Source organism: Juglans microcarpa x Juglans regia, chromosome 1D (assembly GCF_004785595.1).
Source record: "Juglans microcarpa x Juglans regia isolate MS1-56 chromosome 1D, Jm3101_v1.0, whole genome shotgun sequence".
Taxonomy (NCBI): Eukaryota; Viridiplantae; Streptophyta; class Magnoliopsida; order Fagales; family Juglandaceae; genus Juglans; species Juglans microcarpa x Juglans regia.
This window is the reverse complement of record NC_054594.1, coordinates 26,066,475-26,088,914: the sequence shown is the minus strand read 5'-3', so window position 1 is coordinate 26,088,914 and position 22,440 is coordinate 26,066,475. Positions and strand designations below refer to the sequence as shown.

At 40.2% G+C, this 22,440-nt stretch overlaps 1 protein-coding gene across 1 annotated transcript; it reads left to right on the top strand.

Annotated features, from left to right (window-relative positions):
- The first annotated feature begins 8,448 nt into the window (after positions 1-8,448).
- On the top strand, positions 8,449-21,742 carry LOC121268137 (proteinaceous RNase P 1, chloroplastic/mitochondrial-like). The gene is made up of 6 exons (XM_041172271.1): positions 8,449-9,861; positions 10,130-10,216; positions 10,288-10,469; positions 10,709-10,829; positions 21,312-21,383; positions 21,514-21,742. The coding sequence occupies exons 1-6, from the start codon at positions 8,707-8,709 to the stop codon at positions 21,625-21,627; spliced, it is 1,731 nt and encodes a 576-aa protein (XP_041028205.1). The 5' UTR covers positions 8,449-8,706; the 3' UTR covers positions 21,628-21,742.
- The last annotated feature ends 698 nt before the right edge of the window (positions 21,743-22,440 follow it).

Below are 22,440 nucleotides of genomic sequence, written 5' to 3'. Positions count from 1 at the left end.
AAGGTTTCATCAAACTTCCTTCTTCATAATTCAATTTCAGACAAAGTGAGGTATGCAATCGAACCACATAAAATCTAGCAAACAATGGAGAGCAATAGAAAGTTTTACCGCAACCCAAGCCTTTAGAACTTGGCCGATCATCTTCCTCTAAAATAGCTAAATACTGGAAATGGAAAAAAACTTAAGAAAAAAAATCCCAAATTCGTCTAAACAAAAGCATGAAAGAAAAAATGCAAGAAAAATATAATAATCTGAAACTAACTAACTAACTCATTCCTTTTATACTTGGAATCTTTTCTCTTCTTCTCTCTCCTTGCCATGAATTTCCTCTCTTCCGTCGTGCCTAACTGCTGCATCTTCTCCTCTATTCGTGGTCCCCAAATTTCTAAAATAATTGCACCTGCGTTAGTCTATCTGGTTTGATAGAGATTTGGTTTCTTCTCAGGTTGCCTTCTCCTCATAGGCTTCACTTATGCACGTGGGCTTTATTTTATTGAGTTTGGACATGCTATCAATTGGCTTTACTCATGGACGTGGCCTCTATTTTATTTCTTCACAGGTTTAGCAACTAAGTAGGCTTTGATTACAAGTTCCAATGGACTTCACACCTACAATGGCCAAGATTCAAACATAAACTTACTTAAATGTTAGCTAGCCCAAAAAAAGAAAAAACATAAACCCATATATATTTATTTAGAGGTAAAATATTATTTCACATGCCAAAACCCAATTAATTCATATTATCTTATTAATACTCTTATTTTAACACTTCAAACTCATTTAACTCAAGATATTAAGAGTACTAATAAAGCATAATTGACCATTTATCAGAGACCTAGCTCCAACCCATTTTCATCACTGGTGATCTTGGTACGAAAGGCAAATAGAGGTTGGAGAGTTTGTGTTGACTATAGAGCACTAAACCAGGAGATGGTGAAGGATAAAGTTCTCATTCCCATCATAGATGAACTGCTGGATGAGTTGGGAGGAGCTACAGTGTTTTCAAAATTAGACCTAAAGTCAGGATATCATCAAATCAGGGTGGTGCCTGTGGACATTGTTAAAACAACATTTCGAACTCATGAGGGGCTATTATGTGTTCTTGGCGGCCTCACCAACGCCCCATCAACGTTTTAAGGACTGATGACCAATGTGTTCAAACCCTTGTTACGCATATTTTTATTTGTTTTTTTTTTTTTTATGATATGCTAGTGTACAGTAAGGGCTAGGAGGAGCACTTGAAACATCTCACACAGGTCCTTTTGCTAAGTTGTCTAAGTGCAGATTTGGGGTGAAAAAAGTGGAGTATTTGGGGCATGTCATTTCAGAACAAAGGGTGAAGGTGAACCCTTCTAAAATCAAGGCTATGTTGGAGTGGCCTACTCCCAAAACTCACAAGCCTTGAGGGGATTTTTGGATCTAATGAGTTACTACATAAAACTTATCCAAGGATATGGGCTGTTAGCAGCCCCACTCACGGGACTTCTCAAGAAAAATGCCTTTGCATGGACTACAGAAGCAGATCAGGCTTTTATTAAGTTAAAACAGGCAATGACAACACCACCAATTCTTAAAATTCTTGATTTTACACTACCCTTCGTCCTGGACTATGATGCAAGTGGCAAAGGGATTGGAGTCGTCCTTATGCAATTTGGTCAGCCTATAGCGTATCTTAGTAAAATGTTGAAAGGTCAGGCACTACTCCTATCGACTTATGAAAGAGAGCTCTTGGCGATAGTAATTGCAGTTCAAAAGTGGCGCCCATATCTATTGGGGCTATCCTTCATTATAAGGACAAATCAACAAGCGTTGAAGTACTTTTGGAACAGAGGGTAGGGACCGAGGCCCAACACAAGGTAAACTAATGGGTTATGAGTTCAAAATTGAGTATAAGAGAGGCAAAGAGAATAAGTTGGCAAATGCACTCTCAAGAAAAGGGGAAGAAGATGGTGAGGATAGAGGTTTGCTGGCCCAAGTTACTTGTCTTTCACCAAATTGAAAAATAGAACTTAAACTAAGCTACCAACAGACCCTGGAGTTTAAGGAGTTGCTGGAAAAGTCTCAGAACAACAAAGAGACCCCAAGAGGGGTGTGACTACAACAAGGCTTGATTCTTAAGAAAGGGAGGATCGTGGTGGTGCCAAATTCTCCATTTAAGTTCAAGGTCCTTCATTTTATTCACACAGATCTGATGGCATATCACTCGGGGTACCTCAAGATCTATCAAAGGGCTAATAGAGACTTTTATTAGGCTGGTAAGAAGAAAGACATAAAAAAATGGGTGAGGGAGTGCGACACTTGCCAAGCTACCAAATATGAGACCCTACCCCCTGCAGGTCTACTACAACCACACCCGACACCTCAGCAAGCATAGACTGACATATCCATGGACTTTATTGAAGGACTACCAAAATCCAAAGTTCATTAACTTTTGTCGTGGTGGATCATTTCACTAAGTATGGGCATTTTATGTCCTTGGCTCACCGTTACACAGCTCAAGAAGTGGCTCAAGTTTTTATGGTAGTTGTGTTCAAATTACATGGATTCCCTGTTTTTGAGCTCATTTTGGAAGGAATTGTTTGTTGTGGCACTCCCAGCTCCCGCTTGGGATTGGATGGTGACTGAAACGCCGGGACATGTAATACAAGGCTACACACCCCTCGTACATGACATATAGTATGCTATGCACCTAAGTACACTAACAATATGCAATAACATAGCAGCGAAAAAATAGTAAAGGTCGGATAATCTAAACAATGCGATAAGCAATTGCAAAGCACATGGCACCGTACTAATATCATATCCCAACATTATCCAAAAGCATAACTATGTATCATAAAGATATAGCATCCCAAAATCATAAAGTATAGTTTAAATCTCTGAAAACATGGGACCTCCTCAAAACATAGTTCTACAAAATAACTTAGGTTCCCCTTTTTTTCAAGAGGGTTCAGGCTTCACACGCTTTTTCAAGGTCTTATCTTTATCCCGATTGTTATGCTGTCTGAATTCTACAATAAACTCAAGTATTCTAGAGATCTCCCAGTCGATGGCCTCAAGTCGCTCTAGGATGGAGGGCTCAGGTCGACTTGCAGCCATCTTAGGCACGATCCTCTCTGAAGGAGGAGGTGCCGTTCTCTTCCTCTTGGTCATGGGCGTTGTCTACTATATCTGTAACAACTTCTACCATTTTGGTTGGGAAATAGTAGTGGAAACTACCACAATGAGATTTCAAGAATCTCAGCAAGTAATCACACAACATATCACAATCAACACAAGCATACAAGAGGTACATCATGAAATACGTGCATGGACATGTACTTGACATATGACTTGACCATTTTCAAAAGACTTGTAACAGAAACTTGACTTTTCAGAAAAACTTCTTAACTTTTCTTATTCACATGATCTTAATCAAAACTTGCCTTATCAGAACATATCATAATATTTGCATCGAGTGATCATTATAACATAAGCTTTTATCTTTGCTTAGAGGGTGGACACAACATGGTTCCCCTTAGCACCGCGTATTCCTGCTAGTTACCGCACCATCAACGGCCTATACACCGTGATAAATATGTTATAAACAGATATTCATATTAACTTGACCTGACTTTATCGAATTACATGCCTTATGCACCCACTAGCGTTAGGCGCTTCCTCGCTCCAGCATTCTTTGAAAAAAATCCATTCGAGGCTCGTTGATGATACTTTGTCGACCCAGAGGTTACCACTCTATTCTTAAATACTCTAGAGTGGACAGAGGAGTTCCATTAGGACATTCCCCCGTCCTAACACTTGGAGTCGTAATAAAACTTACAAACCATTTTCTTTGAAAACACTTTTTGGAAACACTTTCCCCAAATGCACGTAACATGCGACTTATAACATGCATACTTGCACTTGACATAAGACGTATGAAGTGTCGTGCATGAAATAACCAAGCATAACCTGTTCAATTCATAGCATGATAACATAAACCATATGAGACATCAAAATACATACATGGACCCATGAAAAAGGGCCTTGGTCGAAACATATAGAAGCCAACACATGAAGAATCATTACTTGAACATGCTTCAAACTTCACACATATTGCTTGATAATCAAAGCATAATGAAACAAAGTATAAAATTATTTGAGTAAGATCCGAAACTTCTAAGACATGGTATAGCCGAATCATCAAGTAACACAAATCAACCTTAATATTTTCCTTAAAACCAAAACATGCTTAGAACATTCCTGCCATTTTCATCTTAAACCAAGCATATCATTCATATAGTATTCATATTCCAAGATCACATAAGCATATTCAAACAAACAAACAAGAAATAGCAAATAAAGCAAACATAACAATAAAAAGATTTACACAAATATATACAAGTATTAACCCAAGAGTAAGTTGAGTGTATTCTTACAAAAATCCATGTAAGGAAATACTAGCAAGCTGTAAATCCGAATGTGCTTCATTAGAAAGTGCCTAGAAAGATCTTATTTTGTGTTCTTGAGTATGTGAGGATTTCTAGGACATCACTTAATCTCAAATCATTCGGCCTTTAAGGTTTTTAGGTCAAAACCCCTTCATCTCACTCATGTTATAAAACAAAACTTAAAATAAGGTAAGTGCACATGTGGTGATCGAAAACATGGAGGATATACATCCCTCACTATTCAGCTTCAAGGGTTCCTTGAAAACCCTAAAACCTTTTTTCCCATAAAAATGGGTAGAAAGTGTGTATTTCACCATTCTCGAAATCTTCATGAGATTTGAACCTCATTTTGAGTTGAGAATGTGACTTGTGTGTGTGCAAGACTAGGAAAAATCGATCTGTACCTTGTCTATCCTTGATGGTGGTGAAATCCTCTCTTGAAATGGAATCCTCCTTGTTTGGTTGGAAAAAAAGTGAGAGAAAGTGAGAGAATCTTCAAGTGAACATGTGAGAGGTGTGTGGAGAGAGTGAGAGTTCATGCAAATTTCGAAAAATAGCAAGGGAAAAACCCATAGGCGTGTACTCCCACCTTTTTATAGTAGTCTCCTCACTTCCCTCTTTGGTTGCTTCCAAAATCCTTGCATAGATGACAAGTGGCAAGTGTTTTCTCCTTCCCTTTTCTCTTTTTTCAAAAAGACTATTAGAATCCCCACTTGGATTTGCATTGAGAAGTGACTACTGGGGGTGGTGTGTAGGGTTTCCTCTCCCTTGGCCGAAATCCCTTCTTTCCTCTTTATGCTTTTCCTTTTCTTAAGCAAGTGAATATCTCTTCAATGGTATCTTTGTAAAACATCTCATACCTCTTCCTTTTCCCAACAAACAACCTTTGTCATGGATGACAAGTGGCATGGGCGTGTGCCTTGTCTACTGCCACCCACCACTTCTCCTTCCCCTTGTTGCTTCATCTTCTATTACTCCTTCCCAAGATGACTCCTCATGTGTCATTGGTCTAAAAATAACCTAAGTGATAAGTGGCAAGTGAAGAGGTGCATTGGAAATGTGGTAGCCGAAATCCTAGGGGCATATTTGTCCTTTGATACAAGAGTCCTTTCATCTAATATTCTAGAAGCTTAACGCATGCTTGACACTTAGCAAATTCTGACAAAAATCCGAAATCTCATGTGCCCCTTTCGGTTTCTCATGCATATTTTCTAGAGAAACTTCATTCATCTTCCCTAGGCTTCCCTTTCCATGAAATCTACCTTGGAACTCGAAATAAAGCCAAAACAAGGTTCTAGGCGTGTGGGAAAATGGGTTGGCTGAAAATCTTTTAGTCTCCCTAGGTTCCTTTTGTCCCTTGATTCTTCTAGAAGGTTTCTACCATGTTTACAAGTGGCAAATCCTTTAGGGTAGGTGTACAAGCCATCTTTCGGTGTTTCCCTACACTTCTCTCTCCCCCTTAACCCACTATCAAGACTAGATTCATAGTGCAACATGTTCATGACACATGGCGCTAGTGACTAAGGTTTAGGCCATGGACCTAAAACCATTGGGCTTGGGTTTCTAAATAGGGCCAAAAATTACAAAGCAATCTAAGGTCTCTCCCCTCTTGGGCTCAAATCACTAAATCAAAGACTTTATGACCTGCCTTCCAAATGTAACTAAGGCTCTTAAAAGGCCATAGCGACCAAGAATGAATTATATGGGTCATGCTTAGACAAACTTAGGTCATCACATTTGTTCTACAGGGGACCTCTCTCAATTTTAGTTTAGCTTACCACCCCTAAAGTGATGGGCAAACAGAAGCAGTGAACAAGGTGCTGGAGGGACACCTAAGATGCTACGTGGATCAAAAATCTAAACGCTAGAGTCAGTGGCTGCCCCTATCTGAGTGGTGGTACAACAGTACCTACCACAGTGCCACAAAGCTTACACCTTTTGAGGCCCTCTATGGGTACCCCCCACCGAAACTACTAGACTACATACCGGGTACTTCCAACAACTTGGCAATAGACCAACAACTGAAACAGATTACAAATCCTAAATCTATTCAAGCACAATCTCACAGCAGCCTAAAACAATATGAAAATTCATGCAGATAAAGGAAGAACTGATAGAGAATTTCAGGAAGGGGACTGGGTGTACCTACAGCTCCAACCATTCTGCCAGAAAACAGTGGTTGTACAGCACAACATGAAGCTAGCCCTGCGCTTCTACAGACCCTTTAAGGCGGTACAACAATTGGGTACGGTGGCCTACCATCTCGAGCTGCCCTCTTCATTAAGGATCCATCCCGTGTTCCACTTTTCTTACTTGAAAAGAAACTTGGAACCCAGATTCAGGCGTTACCATCATCTCTTCCACCCACCAGTGACAACGGCGAGGTTTTGCCAAAGCCTAAGGCCGTAATCGATCGCTGAATGAAGCAGTAAGGGACTCGAGCTATAACTGAGTTTCTAGTCCGATGAGTGGGGGCACCCAAGGAGGAAGACAACTGGAAGAACCTCTGGAAGTTGATGGCCTTGTATCCACACTTTGTGGACAAGGTTTTGTAAGAAAGGGAGGTTATTAGGAGGCTCCCAAGTAGGGATCAATGGAGGATAAAGGAATCGACTTGGAGCTGTGAAGAAGGGGGCGACAAAACGAAGAAGGCAGAAGTGTGTGGAAGAAGTGAAGTGTTCAAAGTCTTAGGGCTTCAGTGGAGGGGCAATGACACCGTTCAGTAAAGAGGGCAAACGACATCATGGGCTTAAAGGTAGGGAGATATGTTGGTTGATTTCCATTAAACGGCATAGTTTTAATAAATGTAGTGTAGTGTTTTTAAAACAGTAAAACAATATAGTTTTCTTATATTCAATCTGTTATAATACAAGGGTACTCTAGTAATTTCCTAGGCATCTGTTTTAACCCACACCTGAATGGTGGGAGACTCATTCTGAAAGATTGTTAAGTGACTATTGTAAGGGAGTAATTCTACTCTTAGGACGATCTAGATGCATACACCACACACTAATGATGATGTGGCAAACCGGTTTATTTGAAAATGGTCTAATGCTTGAGAGAATTGAGTTCCCTCTCTGCTCTCCCCCCTCCCAACCGAATCTTTCTTCTCCCCCCTCCCTTTGCATGGTAACATTCTCAATTTCTCATAGACTTAAAACTTTAGAGGAAATGATAACAACAACAAAATTTGGATCTTGGAGACACTGCATAAGACTGCAATATCAGAAAGCAACAAATTTCAGTAAACAAGCAATATCAAGTCAAAAATGTCGATTTCTCTTTATTGAAGTTGCCTCAACGAAAGCTTTTCTCTCTTTTGTTTTTAGCAACACTGTCATTGGAACTATTTTTTCAGAGTTAATAGTTGCTACCTAACCCATCATCAACTCCATTGAAGTTGCTACCTAACCCATCATCTCTATTATCCTTTTTTCACTGATTAAGTTCTGCATTGCACTGCTCCTATGCATTGCATTTGCATGTGTGTATTTGTGCTCATGCAACTTAGATTGACAAAGCATCACCTTTTTAATTTAATTTTTTTCACTCAACTCTATTTGTGCTCATGTGACTCAAGCATCAACTTTCTTCGACCTAGATTGTAGAGAAATATGGGTGCTTTTTGTGTTTTACTGAAATTTTTTAGAAAGAGAGAGAGAGAGATTGCCCTTGAGAGAGAAGCTGGGTATAAAAGAGGACTTTTATACCAGCATAACAACCTATCGAATCTGAGTTTCTTTGGTTGATCGAAGTTGTCGGCGGTGAAAGGTTGTGGCAAACATATTGCAACACAGGCGGAGGGGCGAATCGTGGAGGGAGAAATGGGGAGGAGAAATTCGAATCTATGATTTGGGAAAAATGTGGAAACATAGGGAGTAGAGAAAACGAATAATTTTATTGTAAAAAATAAAATAAAATAAGTTAACTCACTGGTGTGTAGTGTTGAAGACTTTTAAAGGCTTAAGAGTATAATTACTCGTTGTAAGGAGGTTTGGAATTCCCTCGAAAAATTCCCTTATCTGGTATCCGTATGGTCCTTGAGGCATTTCTACAAACAGTTTGCACTTATCTTCCATTACATTCCTGCAGCATTCCATCCCCTACTGCCTTCACCCCTTAATACATTCAGTCATCTCCACATCATTACAACTGGATTCATAACATGATATAAGGATTGAATTCCCGTAACAAAATCCTCCAGCCTTCTTTTCTAGATAAATGGAAAATTGAATCCATCTGTGTGAATTTTGTTCCTTATTTTTGGGTGAAAGTGATGCTGCACAGACGCTCTCTACCCTCGCTCGGTAGACCGTCGCCTCTCTTCTCCTTCTTCAAATTCCCATTTGCAGTCCACTTCAGCAACACTTGCCGTCCTCTTCTAAGCTACGGCGCCACCGCTCATTTATTCACCAAGCCTATACTCGTTAATGCTGCTTTCCCTTGCTTCTCTATGAACAAAGTTCACTACCTGTCAACTCTCTGCACTGCCACTCCACCGACCCACGATTCCCATACACTATTGCCTACCAATTCTATGCTTTCCAACAAATCCAAGAAAAAAGCACGCTACGATTCGCCTGAGGGAGTGCTTAGAAAGAAGCTAGATATGTGTTCAAAGCGTGGCGAGATGGTTGAAGCGCTTCAGCTTTACAACGAGGCACGGCAGAGTGGGGTTCAGCTTAGCCAACACCATTACAATGTGTTGCTCTATCTGTGCTCTTCTTCAGATGGAGGTTTAGGTCTGGATAGGGGTTTTGAGATATTTCGGCAAATGTTAATGGATAAAGTTGTGCCCAATGAGGCCACATTTACTAGTGTTGCGAGGATTTGTGCTGCCATGGAAGACCCTGAGATGGCTTTTGATTTGGTCCAGCAGATGAAGGGCTTTGGTATTGCACCCAAGTTGAGGTCATATGGCCCGGCCTTATTTGGGTTCTGTGAGAAGGGAATGGCGGATAGAGCTTATGAAGTCGATGCTGATATGGGTGCATCTGGGCTGGTGGCTGAGGAGCCTGAACTGTCTGCGATTTTGAAAGTGAGTGCCAATGCCAAGAGGGCAGACAAGGTTTATGAGATGATGCACAGGTTACGAGGCACAGTGAGGCAAGTCTCCGAGCTGACTGCTGAGATTATTGAGAATTGGTTTAAATGTGAAGAGGCCGCTAAAGTTGGGGAGGAGACTTGGGATGTGAGTAAAGTCAGGGAGGGAATTGTGAAGGGAGGTGGAGGTTGGCATGGCCAGGGGTGGCTGGGCAGTGGGGATTGGAGAGTGACAAGGACTCACATGGATGAGACTGGCATTTGTCATTCATGTGATGAAAAACTTGTTTGTATTGATATTGATCCGAAGGAGACAGAAAATTTTGCTGTCTCATTAACCAACTTGGCTTGCCAAAGAGAGGTTAGGGCGAATTTTGTTCGGTTCCAGGTACAAATACTGCCTTCTCTATTTTTCTCCACATATACTTCGCGATGTATTTTGACTTGTATGTTCTAGAACCAAGAATGATTTTGCAGCTTGTGTATCACAATCTAAACTTTTTTCAAGATTTTGAGATGCTTCATATGTAAGTATTAGTTTGTTCTCTTACATGAACTGTTGGAAAACCTGATACTCTCACTGCATGCTTCATCAATTAAAACATACAATGATCGTCAGTGGCCTCCTGATTGATTTAGAAGGTGAACTCATCCAGGAGTGGCTTCAGCAGCGGGCTCCATTTGATGCTGTTGTAGATGGTGCCAATGTGTCTATGAACCAGCATAATTTCAGCTTTTTCCAGGTGTGTGGATTGATGAGTCCTTTAAAGAAAAATCTATAATTGAGGTGCTTATTTATTCCTTTTGGTTTTAGCTTAATTCTATTGTAAAAAAACTACGTCAAATGAGTCCTTCGAAGAGATTGCCCCTTATTATTTTGCATAAAAATCGTGTAACTGGTGGTCCTGCTCAACACCCGAATAACAAGAAGTTGATAGAGATTTGGAAAAAGTCTGGCGCCCTTTATGTTACTCCTCCTGGTTCGAATGATGACTGGTAAGTTTGCATGTGTTCGTTCATTTGCAAATTATATTTAGGTTAGATTGCAGTTTCAGACCAAATATTTATGTTTTTCTTGTAAATGTGTTCTCAACACGTGTTTTACCTTGTTTGATTTCTTTTAAAAGGAGCCTTTATTTAGTTTTGGAAAACATTATAAAATTAAAATCACCTGGACATTATGAACTTATTAGTTAACTTGTGCAAAACAAAAATTGTTCTGTTCTTATTTACAGGTACTGGTTATATGCAGCTGTTACTTGTAAGTGTTTACTGGTCACAAATGATGAGATGAGGGACCACTTGTTCCAACTGCTAGGGACTAGCTTTTTTCCGAGATGGAAGGAAAAGCATCAGGTATTATCTCTACTTTCATGTGCTTACACAAGTTTTATCATAATTTAAGAGACGCAGAATCTGTACCCAAGCATTCATGTGCAAGCCCAGCTATGGAGGTAATTGATTGATAATATGGCATCCAACTTCCTATCCTTGTAGACAAGTTAGGACTTGTTCAGTTCAGGTTTTATAAGCAGGCTCCATCTTTTTCAGCAATGGATAGAAATAATTTTTCCTAAAAGAAGGCATACGGTTGTAATGCTCCATATGATATGGATAAGGGTAGGTGGTGTATGGGATCCCACATTGCTTAGGAAGGAAAAGTTCTTACTCTTTATAAGATTCCAATGGGACTCTAATTGCATCATTGACTAGTTCTTTTGGAGTATAAGCCATGTGGTCTGGGCCTTCTATTGGGGCGTTACAAATGATATCAAAGCCAGGTTCCAACCAAAAATGTGGGACTTGAGCCGTGCCACCTACAAGGGATAGGCCCGACGAAGACGTTGGGAATTTAATACGGGTAGATTGTAATACCCCACATGTTATGGATAAGGGTAGGTGGTGTATGAGATCCCACATTGCTTGGGAATGAGAAGTTCTTACTCTTTATAAGATTCCAATGGGGCTCCAATTGCATTATTGACTAGTCTTTTTGGAGTATAGGCCATGTGGTTTGGACCTTCCATTGGAGCGTTACAACGATAGTTTCTACAAAAATATAAAACCTTTTCTTGCTCCACTTCCTTGTCGAATTTTGTTTGAAATGAGTAAGACAACAGAAGAACATGGTATTTAAAAATCTTAACATTTTTTTTTTTATTTCTTTCATCAAGTGACAAGTGCATTTTCAAAAAATGAACCTGCATTCAAGAATGGAGATGCTAACGAGCCAAGCCTCTCATGAGTTGCTTGCCCTTGGATGGATTAGCATCTTGGTTTCGCTCGTCTAATGAACCCACTCAAGCTTAAATTTACCTTGTTTAACAAATGAGCATAGGGCTAGATTGATACGTATCAATTGAAAGCTTCCTCTCTATTTATATGGTTCTCAGTAATATGATCATCAAACTTCCACGTGAATGAGATTCCAGATGTTGGATAATATGTAAGGTTGCTAAGTCCAGAAGTCATGTTCCTTCTTCCATCTGGAGTCTGAAGTATCATCTACCCTAGTGAGATTGGATGCACATAGTTTTGACCTTTTTTATTTTGGTTCTCTCTTTTTTCTTTGAGATAAGAACTGAGTTAGACTTAGGCCTCTCATTTGTACTTATTGTACGTTTGCAACAGGTCCAATCTTCCTGTCTTTCTTCTTATTATACTCTCTAATAGGAAAACGATCATGGGTTAGAACAGCCCAAACAAAATCCCCAATATCAAAAAGTACCTAGCACGGCGATTGTCGACTTGAGCCTTGTACTTTGCATTGCTCACCTGGATTGCTCGTTTGACTTGGTCATGAACTCCATAAAGTTGCGCTGCTATCTTCTCAGCCTTGACATTCAAGCAACCAATCTATGGAACGGGTGCCAAGTCAAGTATGTCTGTCAGATTTTGTCCGTACACAACCTCAAATGGGCTCAACTATGTAGTCTGGTTCTTGGATTGGTTATAAGCAAACTCTGCCTGAGATAAGGTGAGGTCCCACTATTTTGGCTTAGTACAGGCCCAGCTCCTTAGAAGGTTGCCTAAACTATGATTCACCACCTCGATCTGTCCGTTTGTTTGGGGGTGGTAGGTACTACTAAAGTTCAGCTCCGTGCCCATTTTTTCCTACAAACTCTTCCAGAAATTACTCATAAACTCCATATCCCGATTTGAGGTGATGGACCGAGGAACACCATGCTTGTGAGCAATCTCCTTGAAATAAAGATGAGCAATTCGTGTGGTGTCCATGGTCTTTCTGCAAGCTACAAAATGGGTCATCTTTGAAAATCGGTCAACCGCAACGAAGATTGAATCCATGGCACGTTGGGTTCTGGGTAAACCCAAGACAAAATCCATGCTGACGTCAAGCTACGGACCTTCAGGTACAGGTAACAGAGTGTAAAGCACAGCATTGGTGAGGGTCCCCTTCGCTCTCTGGCACATAAAACACCTCGTCGTCTAACATGCCATGCCACGGGTCAATTTGGGCTAGTAGTAATCTGCGGCGATCAAAGCCAAAGTCTTTTCTCGCCCAAAGTGCCCCTCGCCATGCCCTCGCCATGAAATTCTCATATAGTGTGTTCTCTCAAAGAATAGTATGGAATACACAACTGTAGGCGACGAAACAAAAAACCATTGTGTAAAAGAAAGTCACTCCGCTTACCCTTAGTTACCTCAATAAAAATCTTCCCGAACGAAGGATCTTCTGCATACAGATCCCTGAAAATGTCAAAAGCTTGTCATTCTGGCACTCATGGTAGTGAGGAGTGACACTCGTCAACTTAAAGCATCTACAACCCCGTTCAAGCTCCCCAATTAATGTCTCGGCAAGAATGTCAACTCCTGCAGATAGGTGACCCCCTTGGCATGTCATCTACTTAACTTCTACTGCCCGTTGATGTACTTCAACACCTCATGGTCAGTAATCAGAATAAACTCCAAGTCGTACGTGGAGTAGTTTTTCTTTGATCCCGATAGCTTCTCACTAAAAAATGCAATAGGTCACCCTTCTTGACTCAAAACACTACCAATACCCACTTCGAGAGCATCGTAGTTCACCTTGAAGATTTTCTCAAGATCAAGGAGTGCCAGAACTGGTGCTTCTGTCATCTTTTGCTTGACTAACCAGAAATTGATCTCTGCTTCCTCGGACCACTAGAATGCTCGCCCCTTCAGTCACTCTGTGATGGATGTAATTAGAGTACTGAAATTTCGGAAGAATCGGCGATAAAAAGATGCCAATCCATGGAAGCTTCGCACATTGTGTAGGGTCTTGGGCCTTGGCCACTCCAGAATGGCTTCTATTTTGGATTGATCTGCATGGACACGATCAGTAAAAACAACAAATCCAATGAATGTGACAAAAGTGGTGAAAAATGAACACTTCTTCGGGTTAACAAACAAACACTCCTTTCGTAATGTCTTGAAGACAGCTCGGAGGTGCTCTGTATGTGTCTCCCCCGTCAGATTGTATATGAGGATGTCATCAAAGTAAACAACGACAAACTTCCCATAAACGGCCGCAATACCTAATGCGTAAATCTCATAAACATACTGGGTGCGTTGGATAGCCCAAAAGGCATGACCATCAACTCGTAGAGACCATGTTGCGTCTTGAACATCGTCTTCCTTTCATTGCCAGGGTGTATTCTAATCTAGTGATACATGCTCCTAAGGTCAATTTTGGAAAAGACCTTAGAGCTTGACAACTGATCCAACATGTCATCCAGGCGGGGAATTGGGAATTTATACTTCACAATGAAATTGTTAATGGCTCTATTGTCCACACACAAACGCCACAAACCATCTTTCTTGGGTACCAAGAGGGCAGGAACTGCACACGGGCTCATACTCTCACGGATTTAGCCCCTCTCCAACAACTCTAGCACTTGGCACTGCAATTCTTTCGATTCTTTGGGGCTAAGGCAATATGCTGCTCTATTGGACAAACTAGATCTTGGCACCAAGTTGATCTAATGGTGTATATCTCTCATAAGTGGAAGGCCAAAGGGAAGGTCCTCTGACATTTGATCTACAAACTCAGATAGCATCTGTTGCACCTCTGGTGGCAAATCACAATCAGCTCTGCCACTGCTATCACATGGTACCAAGGCGTACACCATGCCCTCCTTCTCTGCCTCCTCCTAGAATTTAACCCTAGACAAAAGATTGTTTCCCTTTTCTGCCATAGGAACAAAAACAACTCCCTCCCTACAAGGTGCTAATACTACCTTCTTCCCTTTAAGGTTAAGGGAATATGTGTTTTTGCGCCCATCGCGAACCACACTTCAGTCATACTGCCTCGGTTTGCCTAACAGTTTGTGGCAAGTATCCATGGATACCATATCACACCATGCATTATCAAAATACTTATGGCTAATCGAAAAAGAGACCAAGCACTGCCGGTCATGTGTGACCTCATTGCCCTTCTTCAACCACGACAGCTTATACAGCTTCGAGTGACGGTCTATTTTGAGTTGGAGCTTCTGAATTGCTTCCTCGGAGACCACATTATTACAGCTACCACTATCTATGATCAATTTGCACACCTTCTCATAAATAGTGTAAGTACAAGTAGTGTGAAAAATATTTGTCCTCAACCAGCCTTTTTCCTAAATCACCCGTGGAAGTTAATAAACTTTTCTGATGATAAGGATCTCGTTACCATCTCCGTGCAAAATATCCCCTTCATCGTCGTCCTCGTCATAGACAGGCTCTCCAATGTCCTCAACACCTTCCATGCCATCCTCATTAATTAGAAGGTTTTTCCCCTTCTAATTGGCAGGCTTTCTGTATTCTATTGCCCTATGGCCGGGCTCCCCTCATATGTAACACCGAATATTAGTGGTGTCCAAACTCTAACTTCAAGTTGATTGCGGAGTAGGGTGAGTCTCCTACAGACAGACCCCCCATGTGTTCTGATCGCTCCTAGGCGCAGGTCGCTAGGTCTGCTGTTTCTCCACGATTAGAACACATTGATAGGCCTTAGAAATAGTCCACCGAGAGTGGAGGCTGAGGATGTCCTATAAAGGTTGCTGCAAGCCACCCAATAATGTGCCACCATCTGCTCTTTAGTCTCAGAAAGATCATTCCAAGCCACCAACTAATAGAACTCCTCGGTGTAGTCATCAATAGATCTCGCTCCCTGCCTCGACGTGTGAAGTCTCACTAAAACAAGGTTCGAGTATATCCAAAGGGCAAAAAGTGACCCTTTATCTTCTCCCAATCACTAATCTTGGCCTTACCCTGTCGCTCTCGAGACCGCTTTAACTGCTCCCACCAGGTAGACGCTCTGCCCTTCAATTTGATGGTGACCAATTTCACCTCCATACGATTTGAGACATTCTTGTAATCAAAGATACATTCCACCTCTTGAAACCAATCGATGAAGCTCTCCTCCTGTAGAGTACCAGAAAATTCCAGTAGATCAACTCTGAAGCCTAGATCTCCACCTCGTTCCCTCCCTACCACAATACTCTCGAAGCAGAGCATGATTGTGGTACGGGTTCTCGAAACTGGAGTTAGATTTTTTTATTTTTTTTAAGTAAACGATTGTATTAATAGAATAGGCATAGCCCAAGTACACAAGATGGTATACGAGAGGAAACACCTATATAGGATGGAGAAAAGGAAACAAGAAAATCATGAAGGTCTAAACCATTACCATTCTTCAACAGTTCTCGTGGTCTGAGACATCGGGATCCACTGTCTTCACTCATATTTGTTATTGTTATGGAGACACTGAGCAAAATGACTTTGGCGTTGGTTTGCAGTGGTTTCATGGCTGGATTCTCGGTTGGTGACCCCACTAGGGGTATTATTAACATTTCTCATTTGTTATTTGCAGATGATACGCTTATATTCTGTAAGGAAAAACAAAACCAATTGCATGCACTGAAGGCACTCCTACTTTGCTTTGAAGCGGCATCGGGTTTGAAACTTAACCTTGAAAAATCAGAATTGGTGCCAGTTGGTAATGTTCGTAATATCCAACAATTGGCTAGCACTCTAGGATGCAAAGTGTCTACGCTACCTATGAATTACCTAGGTTTACCGTTGGGGGTTACCCCAAGGACTGTAACAATATGGGATACAGTGATCGAGAAGATCGAACGCAGATTGGCTGGTTGGAAGAGACTGTATTTGTCGAAAGGGGGCAGGATCACTTTAATCAAAAGTACTCTCTCTAATCTACCAACGTAGTTTTTCTCTCTATTCCCAATTCCAACAAGTGTGGCAATCCGGATTGAGAAACTATATAAAGACTTCCTTTGGAGTGGCATGGGGAAGGACTTTAAATTCCATCTGGTCAAATAGCCTAAGGTATGTTCCCCACTTCCCTTGGAAGGGTTGGGTATTAGAAATCTAAAAATTCTCAATAGAGCATTACTTAGGAAATGGTTGTGGCAATATAACACGGAACTGGAAGCTCTATAGAAGTTGGTGAATGATTGTAAATATGAAAGTGTGGGGGGATTTGTGTAGTAAAGAGGTAAATGGGCCTCACGGAATGGGGATTTGGAAGCATATTAGTTTGGGATGGGAGGTGTTCTATCGTCATACTAGACTTGTGTTGGGAGATGGTTCTAGAATAAAATTCTGGAGCGACATTTGGTGTGGAAATAATACACTAAGGGTACGTTTGGAATTTAAACTCCTCTCAACTCATCTCATATCATCATTACAACTTTTTCAAATCCCAATACAAAATATAATAAACAATTCAATTTTTTCAAATTCTAAAATAATAATAATATTAAAAAATAATATTCTAACAATATTTTATCATCTCAACTCAACTCAACTCAATTCAACATCCAAACGCAGCCTAAGGGCAGGTTTGAGGCCTTAGATAAGACACAATTTTATTCTCATTTCATCCCATCTTATTCTCAAACTTAATTCAAATACAAAATTTTCAAACTAATCATTACAACTTTTTCAAACTTTCAAATAAAAAAAAAAAATCCAATTTTTTCAAATCCCCAAATAAAAATTATATTATAAAATTATATTATTACAAGATTTTAACTTTATAATATCTTTTATTCAATTTTTTCTCTCTCCTTTCCCAAAACCCAAAAAATACTCAACTCAAACTATTTTATAACTATTCTCAAACTATCTTACTACTATTTACAAAATTTTCATCTCATTTCACTCCCCAAACTAGCATTAAAAGATTTATTCCCCTCAGTATTCAAGATTGCATGTGAGAAAAAAGCTTCAGTGCTTGAGTTGATATGCACCATCTAATCCACGAGCACCATCTCTCCCCAAAACCACACCTCCCAAGCAAGTAGAGTAGGAAATCTCAATTAACATGATCATATGCATTCTCCATATCTAACTTACATAGGATCCCCGAGTTACCAAACTTTTGTCTGCTATCTAGAAACTCATTGGCAATAAGGACTGAATCTAGAATTTGCCTTTCTCGTACAAATGCGTTTTGGGGTTTTATTATAATCTTCCCCAACACCTCCCATAATCGGTTTGCAAGCACCTTAGAGATAATCTTAAGCACCCCACTCACAAGACTAATGGGCCGAAATTCTTTGACCTCCGATGCTCCAATTTTCTTAGGAATTAGTGCTATAAATGTGCCGTTAAGGCTCTCTTCAAATTTTCTAGCCATGAACAGCTCCCGAAACACCTTCACTAAATCCCCCTTCACCACTTCCCAACAAGTTTGGAAGAATCCCATAGAAAATTCATCCAACTCAAGTGCTTTGTCTTTGGCCATTTTCCTCACCACATCATGAACCTCCATGTCCTCGAATGGCCTCTCCAACCTCGAGACATCCTATGGGTCAATAGAATCAAAAGCTAAACCATCGAGCTTTGGCCGCCACCCCATTTGTTCTGTAAGCAAGTGTTCAAAGAAACCAACAACATGATCTCTAATTACAAGGGCCTTGGTACATGTTGCACCCTCTATATTCAGCATCTCTATAGTGTTGGTTCTCCTGTGAGAATTGGCCACTCTATGAAAGAATCTTGTACTTCGATCCCCTTCTTTCAACCACAAAGCTCTAGATTTTTGGTGCCACGAAATATCTTCCAGCAAAATAACCCTCTCTAATTCAGTAACCACCTCTGACTCTTGAGATATTTCTTCCAAGGAAAGAGTCCGGCCCTCCTGTGTCCTTTCTAGCTCCTAAAGCTCTTTCAATATGGACTTCTTTTGTTCCCCTATGTTGCCAAAAGACTGTGTGTTCCAAATCTTCAAGTCATTTTTTAAAACTTTCAGTTTACCTACAAGAATAAAACTAGGGTTTCCATCAAACTAATATGAGGACCACCATTGCCGAACCCTATTTACAAAACCTTCAGTCTTCAGCCATATATTTTCAAATTTAAAATATTAATGCCTTCCTTGCATACCACCACAATCAAGCAAAATAGGATTACGATACGAGCACAAACGAGACAGCCTCCTTTGACATACTTTCGGATACCGAGCTTCCCAGTCCGAGGATACTAGAAATCTTTCCAATCTAGACTACGTATGATTATTTGACCACATGAATGCCCCTCCCATGAGAGGGATGTCCACCAGATTCAAGTTGAAAATAAATTCTGAAAATTCTGTCATTGTTGGTCGCATTCTACCATCTCCTGAGCGTTCACTTGGAAATCTTACAACATTAAGTCACCACCTATACACCATGGTAGTTCCCACCAACTATGTACTCCAGCTAATTCTTCCCATAACACACTTCTATTGCTGTCCAAGTTTGGCCTGTAAATACCAGCAAAGGCCCATATAAAATTAGCTTCCACACTTCTAAAAGAACACGCCATTGTGTACTCCCCTATAAAGCCCTCCATTCCACCACTCTTCTATCCCATATCACTAATACACCTCCTGAAGCCCCAGGTGCAAGATAAGCCCAATCCACATATGTACAACTCCTTATACTTCAAACTATTCTTCTTGTAACATATTTCAATTTGGAGTCAAAATATTGATCATACGTCTAACCCTCCAAGTTTTGCGCCTCTAGACAATGGGATATATTTGCTATTTGCCTCTATAAATTTGCAATTATCGCGTCCTGTAAATTACGATCGCTGTGAGGGAATTCCTCGATTGGAATCTACCCATGCCGACCACGACCTTTACCAACTAACTAGCTAAAGTTCTGATGTCAACTGACGCCGGATACAGAATAAGAATTATCTTAACAGCTAACTAAACAACGGAAACTAGAGATTGAGATTGAGAAAATGTAAACAGAGAGAAAACTCTGAGATTAGGTTTTCTTCATAAAAAATCGAATGTCCTTGTGAAGCCCACAAGCTTGGCTTAAATAGCTAAGGAAAAGAGTCAAAATTACAATGATGACCAAATGATAAAATACGGAATAAAATAGGTATCTTGCTAAAATCTAACTAAAAATCCGGAATAAAATCGATCCTCAAAATAAACATTACCATAAAAGAAAAATAACCAAAAATAGAAAAATAACTTAGAATGATGATTCGGAAGGGAAAACGGCTGATTTTGGGTTCGATATGGAGACCACCAAGCATAGCTTTGTGACCACGATGTGCGCGTGGAAGAGAGCTTTCCAGATTGAGATCATATGCACGATTCTGACACTCGTAGCCAAAATACTGGCACGTGCGCAATCCAATCGAGGAATGTCGTTCCTTGCCCAACCGAGGAATGTCGTTTCTCACCCAACCAAAGAATGCTCATCTCTTTCGGCCGGTTTTGCCCTGATCTACCTTCTCGAGGTAGTTCCATGCTATTAACATCACGTCTGTCAGCTGAGCATCATAGGACTCGGATTCCCCTGCATAAACTTTCTGTTCACTTGATATAGCACAGGCTTGTTCACTTAAGATTGCTTCCCTTACAAGGATCCTGTATGCTCTGTTCCTTTCGTTTTAATTTTTGTTTGTAGTAGCAGAAGCTAGATGCAGTAAATTTGAATTAGGTAAAATCAGATTTATTCAACCATTTTTCTTTCTAATCATTGTAGTGGATAAGAACTTTGGAGGCTGCTAGTTTCTTAAACAAGGCGAGCCATGAGCCTGGTAGATTGGCATATGGTGGCTTCCAAGCATTTTGTTTGCCCAAATAATGAAATAAATACCAAGCATTGTTGTCTCCTTTGCTAGAACAACATGGTTTTCTCGTGCAAAACTGTAATCCAGAGATGACTGTTTCCTGTTAACAAAATTTTGAGGATATTCTTAATATGAGATGCAATTGGCTCTTTCACGGTACATGGTTTTCCCGGCTATTCAAAGCCTGTAAGTGTCTCAGAAAATCAAGGTCAACCTAAATTACGAGGAAAAGGTATTGAATTCTAGGAATTTTTAATATAGTTGGATGCCTCCTAATCCTTTCTCCTAGAATTTGAGATGTTGCTTTTGTGTGTATTTTTATGGTGCAACATGTATATATATTCTTTCACTGACGAAAAGTTTTCCCCAGTAATTTTCCCATAGCCCATAGGACTGTAATGCTCCAGTTCATTAAATTGTTGAATATCTAGTTTTCCTAGTAGTCCACATGGTAATGGTTGGTAACACGTATATGTACTGTCTGGCATGTTTTTAGTTGACTTATATCAAGTTTTCTGGAAGATTTTTGTCATTGTGTTCGAGTTGCAATGTTTTTTTCCCCCAGAACTTGCATGAAGTCAATGAGTTGAATTGGTCTGTTTTACTAGTTATCTAACTAGATATGTAATATATATATATATATATATATATCTTGCTCACAAAAAACAAAAAAACAAAAAAAAAGGATGGATATGCAACAGTTCCAGTCTTTACTTTGAAGAATATGAAACGGTTTTTTTTATTTATTTTTTTGTCAATAATTTGCAGGTTCGACTGTCATTCTCATCAGAGTGCGGGCCCACTCTCCACATGCCTCCCCCTTATTCAAATGTTCTTCAGGTAAGATGATCAACCATACACTTGCTAATCACTTGTCTAATTGATTGTTAGAGAATTAAGATGTCAAAGTTGTTCTTATATGGAGTTTCTTATTCATATCAATGTTGGGTAATGTAAATTGTAAATGCAGGAGTCAGAAAGGGGTAGTTGGCATGTTCCAACGATCACAGGCGATGATGTTGAGTCCCCAAGACAGTGGTTGTGTGCCATTAGAGCCAGGAACAAATCATTGCATCATATCTGAAGACAATTTTCCCATGTGTTAGAGAGGCAGGCTCATGTTGTCTTTTGCGACAGTAATTTTTACATTAATAATATATATATTCCTATTGTTAATACGTGGATGAAGATTATTGGTACAATTCTCGGATGCCACGTCACTCTACATGGGTTCTTGCACACCAAGGGCACTTGGCACCAAAACTTGATGGAGGTGGCCCGGCGGGTGATTACGTTAGTACAAAGTGGGTAAAGTGCTCTAGCCTCTCGAGTATTCTTAGAGTCGAGACAGCAATTTCTCATAGTTTGCCAGAAGCGAACATATCTAAGCGAACCCACCTCTTTTTATAAGTCTCCTTTTAAATTGTTACCTATTAAGGGAAAGTTTGGATTGTGAGTTGAGTTGAAATGAGATGAGTTGAGATAAAAGTTGAATAAAATATTATTAAAATATCACGTGTCAATTTCCCATATCTGCCACATCATCGAGATTATGAGTTGATTTCCGACTTGTATTTTGTCAGAGTAGCACTATGTACAGTCCACAAATAGGACTCATTTGCAGTCCTAATATAGGAATAGACGAAATTGTCCCCATTTTTATCATAAAATTGACCAAAATACCCTTATTTCCAAATAAAAAAACAAGCCTAGAAATCCGAAAACGATTTCCATCTCCCTCTCTATGTCGTGCATCTAGGTCCTCCACCATCGACAGAAAGCAGAAAATTGCCCCACTGCCAATTGTCGTGCACCTTGTCGCAGCAATCTTCTCCACTTTCCATCGTCGGCATCCTCCACCATCGACACTTATAGGTATAATTACCTTGATTATTTC

Bases quoted from the DNA above. Each gene is read 5' to 3' on its own strand.
- LOC121268137 (XM_041172271.1), top strand. From the start codon at position 8,707: ATGCTGCACAGACGCTCTCTACCCTCGCTCGGTAGACCGTCGCCTCTC. The intron at 10,470-10,708 runs GTAAGTTTGCAT...TCTTATTTACAG, and splicing joins CCTGGTTCGAATGATGACTG to GTACTGGTTATATGCAGCTG. The intron at 10,830-21,311 runs GTATTATCTCTA...AATAATTTGCAG, and splicing joins GATGGAAGGAAAAGCATCAG to GTTCGACTGTCATTCTCATC.